The sequence below is a fragment of the Malurus melanocephalus genome, unplaced genomic scaffold (genome assembly GCF_030028575.1).
Source record: "Malurus melanocephalus ecotype Western Australia unplaced genomic scaffold, MMel_1.1 scaffold_77, whole genome shotgun sequence".
Taxonomy (NCBI): domain Eukaryota; kingdom Metazoa; phylum Chordata; class Aves; order Passeriformes; family Maluridae; genus Malurus; species Malurus melanocephalus.
The window spans coordinates 665,597-679,559 of record NW_026623309.1 but is presented as its reverse complement, the minus strand read 5'-3'; the positions used below and the strand labels follow the sequence as shown (position 1 = coordinate 679,559).

General features: G+C 40.0%; 1 protein-coding gene across 1 annotated transcript in view; it reads left to right on the top strand.

Annotated features, from left to right (window-relative positions):
* Window positions 1–13,963, top strand: part of GRIN2A (glutamate ionotropic receptor NMDA type subunit 2A) — a 154,222-nt gene that overhangs the window by 82,707 nt on the left and 57,552 nt on the right. Inside the window, exons 4-5 of the mRNA XM_057367268.1 lie at window positions 3,217–3,809; window positions 13,492–13,606. Coding sequence (XP_057223251.1) covers window positions 3,217–3,809; window positions 13,492–13,606 — 708 coding nt within the window. The remainder of the gene's footprint in view (window positions 1–3,216; window positions 3,810–13,491; window positions 13,607–13,963) is intronic.

Sequence of the window (13,963 nt, the reverse complement as noted above, 5' to 3'; positions counted from 1 at the left end):
GAAGTTTTCTTGCCCTGGATAAATTGTACCACTTCCTTGCAGCCTCCATCAGTAATCTCAATAGCTGGGGACATTGAGGAAAGAAAAGAAATCTTATTTCTGGTGTGCATTTAAAGTACCTCTGATATTACATCTGTATTCCTACTTCAGCAATGATTTAGATGGCTGTCACAATACATGACAAGATGACAGTTAAATGAAAATAACGGAATAATTTTTGGTTTTTACAAACAGCACTCTAGTTTGCATTTGAATATTGAAAATTGGAACTTAGTATTTTGTTACACATATGGAATTTATGTCTGTATAAAGCAGTGGAATAATAATGCTTTTCAAAGAGGATGTGAAGCTTTAAGCCCCCAAAATGAAAAGCTCTGTAGATATTTGAGAATAAAATAGCTGAATTTGTTACAGTTTTATTTATATATTTGCTATTTCTTCTCCCTTCCCCAGTTTAATGGATATGTCCTTGAATATTCTCCTTATAGGCATTTAAATATCTGCTGAAGTTCCTAGGGCTGCAGTTTGCTTGTAATCTTCCATCTGTTTCAAACTCATTGTAAACACACACAGTCGGGTTTTCAGCTCCATAAAAGCGTCCAGTGCAGTTACACGGAATTTTTTCAGATGAGAATCTCACTTGTGATATCCTTATCTCCATTTTTCCTGARCCCAAACATCTTTTCATTGCATAATTACAATGCAATTTTTAATCATTCTGATCACCAATTGATCATGATTGCCTGATTTAGACCAGACTTTGCATTCACAGTTATAAGAAAAAGATACTTGTAATGTGGTTGTGACCTTTACAAAAATGTCTAATCAAAACTCCTTTCATAAACAACTTTTCTAGSATAATATTTACAAATGGAGAGGATTTATTTTTATTACTTCTCTTTAGTTGYCAGCCTGCTGCAATTGTGACACAGGGCATAGTGCTCAAGACTGTTGTTAATTTCCAGGGAAGATGCCAAGGACTGCTGTAGGTTAAAATTCTGTATTTACTAGTTAGAAAGGTCACACTTGAAAATGTCCACATGATGGTTTTTTGCCCTTAAATACTTCATCTTCAGTTGCCTCTTCGGAGAAGTTCCTTGTGATGCACAAAGGACCAAGGAGTATGCATTGTTTGAAAGAATTATTCCACTGCATTAGTAGACATAAAACACATAAAAATGGGGGAGAGTGAAAGGATATGATGGATATAATCTACTTAATCTACTGTAAATTATTCTACTTTCTACTGCAATTTAGCATAARTCATAAATAGAAACCAAGATAAGAGTTGGAGAAGAAAACTGAAGCTATTGGCTTTGCATTACAATACTTCTTGTTTTCAGTTAGGAAGCTGCAGCAAAGTTGGATTCATGACACTGTCTCTGGATATCTACTTTGCTTTGTAATAGTAAATCAGTAATTAAATCATTGAATGCTGACTCTGAGCAGCTTTTCTGTGTGCTGGGTTCCTTTAGCTGTGAATGCCCCCATATGAAAAGTTTGTTTGCTTGTTTTTAGGTATCCAGGGCAGGTTACCAGGAAATAGCTCCTTGAAGAATTCAGCAATAAAATCTTCCTTAGTCAATTCTTCTCCAAAACATCCTTTATAACATTTGTAATTAACCCAAAACCACTTCAAATCTATCTCTGGCATTCAGAATGTGTACTCTGAGGTACCAAAGAAGCCATGGCAGATGATTTCATTACCACCAGCAATGTGTATTTTATACCTTCAGTATCAGTCTTCAGGGTCTGACACAAGTTGTAAGACTTTTATTGCTGTCAAGCTATATAAAATCCTGGTGTCAGCTTCTTAACACTTGGAAAGTAATAACACTCCTCATCTTCTATTAAAAAATGTACAGACTGTTTTCCTGGAATAGATTTGCAGAGCTTGCAGAGCTGAGTTATCATTCTCACTAATATTTTTATGTTTAACACCAGCCTGCCATGAAACCCAAATCAATTAATCTGCTTCCCTTCCCTGCAAGTGTAAAACAGGACAGCACTTCATGACCATGTTCATAAAACTCTTTAAATTAAATACAACATATGTGTCTTTYTACAGAAGCCTGCATAAGAAATCTTGAATGATTCATATCTTATTTTTAAATCATAAGCTTTTGTTTCACCAGGAGTTCATTCTTTCTGTATCTGAAAAGTGATGCAGATAAGTTGCCACTACTGGTCAGGAACAAATAGTGAGGTAAAATAAAAATAAAGAATTTTACAGCTTCTCACGTACAGTTTTGGCACTCCAATTTGTATGTAAATAAAGACTGTAAAATTCAAAAGTAAATTTAGATCTTACAGCAACTTAGTAAAAATAGACCACTGAAAGTGTTTGTATATTTAGGGCCAACAAAATGAATTGTGCTGCCTATTTCTGATAATGTTGTTAAAATAAGCAGCACCTGCCCTTATGATATATAAAACGTTCAGAATACTGTAAATCGTAAGAGAAATATTAGAAACAAATCTGTGCTGGGCAACATTTCGGAGCATTTACAGACTTTAGGGCCATTGTTGGAAGTTATTTCCATTCAAGTCCTTTAATGAGGACACAGACAGATTGCTGGCTGTCCTCAGAGTCCCATCCTGTTAATTCTCCATCAGGCATCAATGGCCCATGTGCTCTGAATGGAGCAGGACCAGTACTGAACTCAGTCCCTGGGGACAGAAAATCTACTTCAGCAGAGCCTGAAAGCTTCCACCAAGTCTGGTGAACCTTGGGAATGAAGCCCCCCTCAGACATTATGTCTGGAAGTATAGAGCTCCTTCATACATGTTTGCAGCATGTGCATTGCAGTTTATTCCATTGTAACTAAGAACTGGTCTGAATTTGTTGGGTTGCATTCCTACATTTACAGGAATGTAAAACTTCCTGCTGGAAAAGTAGTTTAACTGTGGGTGGCTGTCCCTAGGGAGCTTCCTCAGTAGAACTGATTTGAGTTGCTTTCTTCAAGTGATCAAGTACTCAGAAATTTCCTGTGTAAATATTGGTTTGTCATTTTTTGGCAAATATTTTAATTAGCTATAGTTCCTATGATCAGTGTTGCTTACTGGTGATCTGAAAATGATAAACCACAGAAAGTTACTGAAATGCAATTGCAATTTGGTAGCTCTGGTAGAACAAAGAAAGCAGAAGTATTAGAGATTCTGTTCCCTGTAGAGTTGGACCAAATTATTAAACTTTATCTGTGTTTGGTATTCTAGGATGTCATGTCCACGTTCTTCCAGTTTGGGGCTTCCATCCAGCAAGAAGCCATCATCATGCTGAAGATCATGCAGGATTATGACTGGCACGTGTTCTCTCTGGTGACCACCACTTTCCCTGGATATCGAGATTTCATCAATGTCATTAAGACCACYGTGGAAAACAGTTTTGTGGGCTGGGACATGCAGAATGTCATCATACTCGATACTGCCTTTGGAGATGCCAAGACCCAAATTCAGCTGAAGAAAATCCATTCATCTGTCATCCTGCTGTATTGCTCCAAGGAYGAAGCTGTCTACATCCTGGATGAGGCTCGGTCCCTGGGCCTCACTGGCTATGATTTCTTTTGGATAGTTCCCAGCCTGGTTAGTGGTAACACAGAAATCACTCCCAAGGAGTTTCCTTCAGGACTCATTTCAGCAGCTTATGATGAGTGGGACTACAGTTTAGAGGCTCGGGTACGGGATGGCCTTGGGGTTATTGCCACTGCTGCATCGGCCATGCTGGAAAAATACTCCTTCATTCCTGAGGCAAGAACGAGCTGCTATGGRCAACTGGAGAAGAACGACCGGCCCACTCAAACCTTGCACAAGTAAGGATAATTGCTGAGTTGTTTTCACCTACATAGCCTTGGTAGTTTTCTGTTCTATTGCCACTGTATGTTTTTTGAAGGAGAATATTGTTTTTTGCTGATCCCGTGTGCCCTTTTTAAGGAGCGGCTTTCAGATGTTCCAGGAGAATGTGCAGGAGAACTTGTGCACTGCTCACTGTGCTCCTGGAGATGATGTGTGCTGTGCACAATAAACACTGCTCTGAATCGCATGTAGAAGATGACAGAAATTGGTCTTAGAGGCTATGAAGCTGAGTTAACAAAATTGGACTATTGTGTGCTTTAACTATGAGGTAAAATTGCCAAAACGCTCTGGAGGCTGTGCCTGTATCACTTGCATCAGCAGGAACCTGGTAATATTTTAGAAGACAAGCAATGTGCAACATTAAAGAGGTGTCCCTGRAAATTACAGAAGTATTAGATTAGTTAGGCAGCTTTTATCACATAAGAACTGAAATCTGTCCCTTCTGCTTTGTGAGGGTTTATTTTTTGTCRCCTCTACTAGAATAACAGTAAAAATTAATCTGCTTTAATCCAAGCTGATATAGATGTTTTCTCTAAACAGTTTGTCMGATGGAAACTGCCAAGGTTTAAATCAGGATTCTTTTTTTATTATTTTCCTTTTAATTATCCCTTTTAGGCATGATAATCCTGATTACTTCTATCCAAAATGTTGCAYAGTAATATAATTCTTTATCTGGTCTCTGAGAGGAAGTGGAGTATCTTGCATATTTTTAAATAGCTCTTGACAATATGGAAGCTACTGAGCAATATTTATGACATTTTTTCTGACCAAATAGTGCAGATGAAGCGCTTTCTACAGAAAAGCAGGATGGAATTGGCACAGGAAGAAAAGTTGGTGCTTTTCTGATAGGAGATTTTTGAACAGTTTTAATCTTGATATGTATGTGCATATTTAGATTAGGAGTTGATTACCACATGATGTCCTGRAACAGTTGTTTTCCATGAAAACAGCATCTTTGCACACAGCACTCTTCAGAAGCTTTCTTAAGAGCCAAAATCTGACAAGTAAATGGATTTTAACATTCAGACATGTATTTTATAAACATTTGTAGAGTTATCCTTTGAGAGAACTTGCCTTTAGTGTGACACTTGCAGGGTTTTTTGTGTTCCCTTTCCCATTTGTAACCCTCTGCCTCTAAAACTACAAATTCCCTGGAGGCATTGCAGAAAATCTGTGATTCTTCTCCTGTTGCCCCGTTTGCCCCTGAGAGGGGCTCTGTGGCCCAGCAGGGCTCTGGGAAAGCCATGTGGTGTCCCTGGTGTTAGGGCAGAGCAGCTGCCCCACCTGCAGCCAGCGTGGGATCTCCAGGATGCTTCTTAATGCCTGTGATTACCGTGCCAGGGTGCAGGGAAAGCATCCCCATAACCAAATTCTGTGCTTTAACACTGGGACCTGGCCTGCAAACAAAGGAGTCCATTGTTAATAACTGAACTCCAGTTTCTGTGAAAGTTCWGTTGTATTCTGTCACAAGGGTTGGGGTTGAAAACACTGTGGCTCATTTGGAAGGGGCACAGAAACTTGAACCTGTTTTGGAAAAGGCTCCTACACGATTTTTTGGGTAGGGCACTAGTGCAGGCTTGAGTAAGTATTTAGTACTCAGCATAAGACATATTTCTTTAAACAATCTTTATTTTCTCATTAAATCTGMATGACTACAAGAACAGCTCTTGTGAGTGCTAGGGCAGTGAGATTAGACTTCWCCAGGAGATTCTGCAGTGTGCAGTGCATGATGCACCCAGGAATTATTAATAGGAGAAGCTCTCGTGCACTGTGGTTAAAAAAGTCACTTCCTGATGTGAAACACTGAGCTATCAAGAATACATTTTCTGTGCTGGAGATCCTTTATGTTTCTCCAACACCACAAGAATAAGAAGCAGGCTGTTTTTAATTTAGAAAAATGTCAGAATTATRCTAAAATGAAAAAACTTTAAATAGTCTTTCTTATGTAATAACTCCCCAAGACTATTCTTGTCACATATAATCTGCTAGAAAGGCGAGTATATACAACCATTTAGCAGCACTAAGTAATCTCTGGGAGCTGACCAGTCTCTCCATGYCAAGGTGAATTACATAAATTCACTGTGCTCCCTCATCCTCATCACTAAATCGTAGATTTCTTCCTTACATGATGATCAGTGCCTAAACTGGGGTTTTATTGTGAGGTGTAATCTTTGCAGTTTCAGATAGTGCAGTTTTGTATTCTAAACTACAAGATAAATGTGTAAGTGCTATATTATAAAAACAACCTGAAGAAAGGATTTTGGAGCATGTTCATGATGGAAAGGGGTAAAGTAACTGTAAACAACTTGTGGATCTGGGATCTGCTGTCCTGTGCCCCCTGTCCACCTGGAAATCAGGGCTGGAGGTGTGGAGTTGAACAAGAGAATGCTGCTTGCAAGCTCAAAAGCAGAGAACTCAGTGGAAACCAGGGGAGGTAAGGGGATGTCTGAGCAAAACAACGCTCAAAATAGAGAAAAACCCCAGGATTTTTAGGCTCCATTTATTGTAATGATGGTCTAATTCGGCTTTAAACCCAGTATAGTGTTCTGAGGCTRGGCTATAATAGGTAATTTGCTTGTAAATGGATGTTGGTAATGCTTTATGTGCGACTTCCCATGTCTAGATAGCAATTTTATCTCTGTTTTTGAAGAAATTAAAGAAAGCCATGAAGTAAAAGCTCCTCCTCCCTCTTTCTCAATTCCATTATTAAATTGGTTTGAAGATAWATTTGTTTTGAAGCACACAATTTATCTTTACTTTGTCACTGCAATTCTAAGATGCTTTTATTGGCTTTCTAGACCCAGAAGAAAATCAGGTTTGCTTTAGTTTTTGGAATGATCTGATCAATGTTCATTTCTGATACATATGGCAAAGCCAGTTTTTCCCTATGAATAAAGGATTTGTAATAAAATACAGAGCTCATTTTCAATGCATTAAAAACCAAGATATATATGTATATGCGTATCTGTATTGATTCAGATCATCTTTTCCTATCTGTGTAAGGCCCAGATCTCCCAAGGCAGAAAACCACTATTGTGTGAAATACTGGCACAGCAGGATAAATAGAATTAGCACCTCATTAATGCCAAGTCAGTTGAACAAACTCATATTCTCTCAGAAAAAAGGAAAACACCGAAGCAAACAAACAGGAAAACACGATAACCCTGCCAGTCATCACGGRAAATGCTGCTGCTCTGTGCATTGAAATGGTGCAGCTTTGTTTACAGCAGTGCCATGGTGTGTATAAAAGCCATGACACTGGGAGATCATTTCACTATAGCATTTCCAGCCCTGCTGATCCCTGCAGTGATGGGTGAGGATGGTGATGCTGTTGCCATTCTGATAAGCAAAAAGATCTGTCTGTCCATAGGCAGTCTGGTGTTTGCCGTGTGGTGCTGACATTTAGATGGACTCAGTTTGGAAATACAGCCAAGTGATAGCAGGACTCAGAGACCCATCCTTCAGCAGTGAAGGTGAGGTCCAGAAAGTACCAGAAAGTACCAGAAAGTACCCCACCCTTCCCAAGCACAATTTCCTTTATTTGTCATCACTGAAGCAGGGAGCAGGAGCAATGGGAAGTCCAAAGGGCCAGGGACAAAAGCTCAGCTCCCCTTGTTGTGCTGCTGTYATCCTTCAGCACAGCACCTTCTTCAGAGGGTGAGGGTTTGCTGTCCCTCTAGTCCTGATAGTCATTCACCAAATTCAATATTTTGATTCCAGCTTTTAGCATGACAGATAAATTTGCCTCTTTTGAACAAAATCCAGGATTAAATGGACACAATGGTTTGATGAATAATCCAGCAAATCTGTTTAATCTTTTCCTGCATACACATCAACATCCAATTTATAAAGGATTTGTTCATTTAAGTCAGAAGACTGAGGAATGATAGGTATCATCTTCTTTAYTGGATGATTGAAGGTGTATAAATATGTAACTAGTTATGTATGAATCCAAAAGTAAAACTGAACTTTACAGTGTAGGGAAACACTGCCTGAGAGACCCCAGAATGGTGCTGGTTTACTGACAAAGTGATTCAAGAAATGATTGAAAATCTGTTTCAGGATTTTCTGCCAGTCTAGGTTAGTTTAGGAGGCAGAAAGTACCAGTTGCTGGGTGAGAACATTACCTTGTTATTGTGATAATGACAATAATTTGAAACAAGAGGACAAGCATGGCCTCAGYGTTGAGCAGAKMCAGYCTTCAGGGCTGAAAGCAGGGCTCMAAAATCACTGTGTGAGCATTCTTGGAAATGGAATTGCTACAGGCACCATCCCCTTGCAGGAATCCCGTCACGTACCATGGGGCAGAGTTTGGGGTGCTTCTGAGGTGGAGCAGCAATCCGTAATCAAATTAGGGCTTTTTTTTTGAATGTTGGTGCTGATAATAACATTAACTTGCTGAACATTTTGGTGTTTAGTTACACCCATCTGTGGCACATCCCAGGGAGTTGAGCCCTTTCTAACTCTGCTCCCTCCCTTTGTSCCCCTTTCAGCAGGGCTCCCCAAGAGTTTTGTTCCTTGTCTGGCAGCATTGGGGCAAAATGACTTTTGCAGAGCCAGTGGCAGTTAATGCTTTAAGGAGCAGCTGGCAGGAGGCACCAGAAGCTGGCATGCCTTCCCTTTTTCACAGTCACTGAGCAGATTGCTCCCGAAGTTTTACTCATCCATGCTGGCTCAAGGCCTAGGGAGACACAGCTCCAAAGCAAGGTACCCTTGTGGAGGAGCAAGGGCTGGGAAGGGAGGAGGACGAGGATGCACAAAGAGGAGGAAGAGACTCTGCATCACTGCAAAGGGTTTGAATTTAGAAAAAAAATCCCACATAGCCTAAGGTACAGAATTGACTTTAAAAAAGTGTATCAGTACCTTGTTTAGTAATGTTCTGTTTCAGACTTATTTCTGTATGTACTTCACACAGTATATATACTACATGAAGCTTTTCTTGATTTAATTTTGCAGAGGACATCTGTTTCTTAATGATAAATAATGTGTCTTGGGGTTTCTCCTGATAAGTATCATTCAAATGTCATGGTTGAATCATCGTAAGGAAGTTCAGCAGTTCAGAGCCTCCACAAGATAGAGAAGGAAAGAGAAAATTTGGATTCCCTCCTGCTTTTTTAGGTATGAGGCTGAGTGAATGCCAGCCCAGACAGGCTGGCTGTCTAGATTATTAAACTGGTTGGTTTTACACTATTTGCAGGAAAGAGAAATATCACCAGATAACATGTTGGGTTTTGAGACATTTATCTGCTTCAAATCTCAGTTTGGAAATTTCTTCTTTGAGAGAGAAGAGGGAGAGTTTTTCTTATGCAACATGTATTTCCCCAGGTCTCTGCTGCTTCTCCTCATTGCCTGCAGTTGTCAGAGATTTGAAACACTGKCCCATGGTGAAGAAGACACTGAATAAAAAATGATAGCCCCTGGTGATAGCACCTGGGGAGTTTATCAAGTTTGATTATCTCATCTGAGGGCAGGAAGTGTAGGTCTGAACTCCTGGCAGTGTGGAGTCCCTTGGTCTTTCTGCTCCCTGCAGCTATCAGGCCCAGTGCTTTGTCTTACAGGTCATGGGACTAAGTTCTCTCCTTAGGAGGTGGCGTAGGAGTGACACATTAATGCCTCTGCCTGAACCATTCGGTTTTTCCCAGCTGCTGATGTGTTTGGGAGCTGCATTCTGGGTGGATTTCTCACTAATCACAAACCAGCCTGGTATTGCAGAGCTGACTGTGGTTCTGAGCCCAACCATTCCTGGAGGGTCTTGAGGGATACAGGTGGGTGGGCAGGAGGGTGCCCATGCTGAGGACACCAATTGTTGTGAGGATGCTCCTCCCTGGCACCCAGACAGAGCTCGTGGAGGGTGCTGCTGCCTGGTGACCATTGCATCCACAGGTAACATCCCATCAGCTGCTGTGTCAGGGATTGCTCTGCTTGCAGGGCTGCACTTCCATTCTATCCTCACATCACCCTGAGAAACTTTTGAAACCAGGGCTTTGTTTGAAACAAAGTGACCTTTATATAAAAATTTACATAATGTTGTGTTTTTCTCTTAAAATAATGCCCAACACAGAATCTACTAAGCCTTCTTGCCTTTGAACTCAAATCCTTGCATCTGTTAGGAGCCCACTTGTGTATCTTGCATGGACATATATATGGTAAACCTAAAAAAAAATGCATAACCTGAAAACATTTGCTTTGTGTAGCATAGAAGTAGAAAACCTCAAAGATTCTGCTCCAGGATTTCGACTGTTTTCACACAGGACAGGAAATCCTTAACAAATATCTCACGAGCACAGAAGTCCAYTTCTCCTGTAAGGAGTCTGGCCAGAAAAGTGCCTCTGTGTCAGCAATGTTATATCCAARTTAATGGTCTTCTGAAAACTGAGCTCTGATCCCTTTGGCAAAGTCTTCACCCATTCACTAATGGAAATTAGAGTCAATGGAGTTGTGATATAGTARTGACAGGGTAAGAAAACCCAGCTTTTTCAATATGTTCTGCCTTTCTGGATAAAGTCAGAATTTTGACAGGGATAAATATTGCAGTTTTGGCATTAATCTGAAGCTCTGTGTGRACTACTTGATCTTTCTGAGTCTTAAAAAAATAAAGTTAGAAACCCTGAGAGAAGTTTTTAACCTAGGTGCTTCAAAGGTTTGCTGTAAATACGACAGCAAAAATTATCTGCTCCAGTGTTAAACAGTTTTTTTGGGGAAGGTGACAAGCAAAAAAGAATTGTATAAATGTTTAAAAGTGTTTTTAAATATATAGTAAAGGTTTGGTTCTTTGCATGATAAAAAACCTGTTTTGGATTCAGTGTGAGAATAGCTTAATTTCCGTCAGGGAAAAACACCCGTTTTGATATGTRTATCACCTGGGGAATCTTAAAAATTTTAGTTTGCAAAAGTTAATTAARACTTCAGTGTCATAATACCATCACAAGGCCTTGTGCTGTCATGTCTTTGCAAAGGCTGTGGCATTAATGAGGAATCAAAACAGATTAACTGCAAATCCAAGGTGTGCTGTTATTTGCCCCCTTAAAGTAACGAGTTCAAATAACTAAACACCTTATTTAGTTAAGAACAGGAATATGCAATTTCAAAGCTACTTCAGAAATATATTTTATCCAGTTCAGAAACCAAAGACCTTTTGCACAAAATTARTCTTGGATAAACTTAAAACTCTGTAAGAATAACATAAAATAAATACTATTGCTCACTTCCAAAGCAGGAACAGAAAAGCACTTGGTTATTTTTTGTGGGACAAGCAGTTTGGGATCGTGGCCAATAAAAGCAGAGCAGGATTTTTGTCCTTTGCAGAGGAAAAATGACAATTCAAAAGCGAGTGTGGGTTGTAGGCATTGATTTCTGAGGAACATGGGCAGCTGATGAATTTYGTACAGAAGAATGTGGTTAGGAAAACAAGAATCTCTTTGAAGTTCTTTTTTATTGCTGCAATGTGAGAATGTGGGGTAACTCAGAGTGCGTCACTGATGGATACCTTTGTGTCCAGATCAGAGAATACAATTTTAAGAGACTTTTCAGATTAGGGACTTCTTTTTTTTTAAAAAAAAGAACCCCGCCAAATGTGTTTTTTTACTAAATGACTGGTTAATTAATATAAKTTTAAAATATACACTGAGTTAAATTTTTCTCTTTAGGGTTGTGTTCATATTAGTTTTTTTGGAACACTTGAGCATCAGCACTGCATCTTGTGATGGCCCTTGACTAGCTTCTAGGCGARGATATTTGCATATTAATCCCAAAATATGATGAGTTGTGTTTGAAATCTGTGGTGGCAATCCTTTCAAACTCATTAAAGATGAGTTCAGCTCAAGTCCAATCACCATTTTCTGTGTGGTTACAAACCCCAGTGAGCCCCAAAGTGTGCTGTGGTACGGGGTGTGTGTTTGGGGTCCAGCCCTGAGGAGGGGACAGAATCTYGGCTTTCAGCTGTGGTGGAATGAGGTGATGTGTTTGTTATGAGGGGTGTTAGCTCAGTCTCTCAGAGAGGGTGCAGAAGTGCAAATAAAGGCACTGCGTGTTTTCACAGCACACCCTTGATTTCCCCTTGCTCACTCCCCGGGCATTTCACTCGCTGGCTCACAGTGGTTTTCAGCTCTGAGTGAGCGTTGTGCTGGTTTCTTACATGTGTGCACAAGTAAATCCTATTTGGGGCTTTGCTGCCTCTCGAGGTGGCAAACGAGCTTTTTGTTCCCAAGCAAGATCTTTCAGTGTTGGATGAAAARTGGAATATACGGGAAATCAGTTCAACTGAACAGCAAAGTTCTGTCAAGGGGAAAATTTTCACACTGGAAGTCTGTCATGAACTATGAGTTATTATGATGGTGAATTTACAAATTGCTGTCAGAGCGGYGCTGAATGATGTTAGTATGGCTGTTCAGGGTAGTGCACATTTAATTATTAACTATTGTGATACAATGCCATTATTTCTTCTGGGTCTATATATGTTTATTTAGTGTGCTTCTGCTGCTGGGATTTTGAGGCAGCTATGTCCGTACAAAACCTTCTCCTCTGAATCTGGAGCTGAGGAATTTTGTCTCTATCACATTCCCCAGGAGATCATGCTACCACTACTGCTAAAAAAGCCAGCCATAACAAGAAACCAACTAACAAAGAAAAAACAAACCTCCAAACACATACAAACATGCAAAACAGAATCAGTTTCTTGGGGTAAAACATTACCACTAATGAATGTATGAAGAATAGTAAATGCCCTTAAGAACACATCTCTCTGTGGCATGGACATCTGCACTGCTGTCTGCATCAGTCTTGAGCTGAATTTCTTTCAATTAAATACACTGAGAATTCAGTGCAATTCAATGGGAGTAACTTCAGACCACAGACATGCCCAAGATTTTGAATTGCAGTTTTATCTCTCACCTGTGGGATAGCCCTGTCAGGCTCATGCTAACATTGTGAAGATTTGATTTTTTTCAACAAAATTTTAAAGGTCTCCTTCTTTCACATTTTATTCTGGTCCTTCCATTTTTTTTTTTTCCTATTCAAAATGCTAATTAATTTATATGTATTTTGAAAACCATTGAAAATCAATCTAAATACGAAAAAAAGTTTAGAATGTAAATCCTTTTTTCTTTTGAAATTACTGAACTGAAATATTTACCAACCCCTCCAAAGTTTTCATGTCTGGTTTTGGCATTAGTGGAATTTATAATTTATCCACGTGTCACAACAACTGTGTGTAGCTACAGTGTGGGGACTCTTGGAGGTCCGAGCAGGGGAAGACAGAGCAGATRCACTTTGCTCTGAGCATTCCTCAGGGACACAATAGTGTAATGTTACCTACAGAGGTGATGGAGATTTGTTTGAAATGCTCCTGAAAAGCTGGTGAGGTTGTGCAAWGTGCCAGGAAGATTATTCATGGAGTGTGGAGGTCATACATAATGTGGAAGCTGTTAAAAATGATGTCTGCATTATAATTCCTACATAAACAATATTTTGCTTTGTCTTGAGCTATGAACTGCCTCGAAATGCTCCCCATGCTGCTTTCCACAGCCCAGGCAGGATTTGGTGCATGTATTTAATCAGTGCTTCTGGTGACTGAACTCGCTGCTCATTAACTGCTGGACAGCCCATTAATTTTTCGATGAACTTTCCTTCCTTGCCTTCCAGGTTTATGATGAATGTGACTTGGGAAGGCAGAGATTTGTCCTTCACGGCCGATGGTTACCAGGCCCACCCCAGGCTGGTGGTGATCGTGCTGAACAACGAGCGCGAGTGGGAGAAGGTGAGCGCTGCTGGGGACGGGCACGCGGGAGGTGGCGAGGGACGAGGACATGGATCAATGTCACACGTGCCAATGGTTCTGCTCCAGCAGCTTTGTCACAGCACGGCAGAAAAGAGAATTTCACCCCATCCGTAGTATATCTGGTGGGTTTTAACAGGGAGAACAACAGATCGCTGAAGAAAAGCCACATGGATTTCAGATTTCTGTGAAACACACCTTGCATTTCCAGTTCTTCTTATAATTCAGTAAAATAAAATGGGTAACTGAAAAGTGTCCAGAAGCTTGGTCCTCAGCTACTTAAATTTGGATGGATTTTTACATGTTGACAATACCAGTCCTTTTATTTGCCTGATTTGG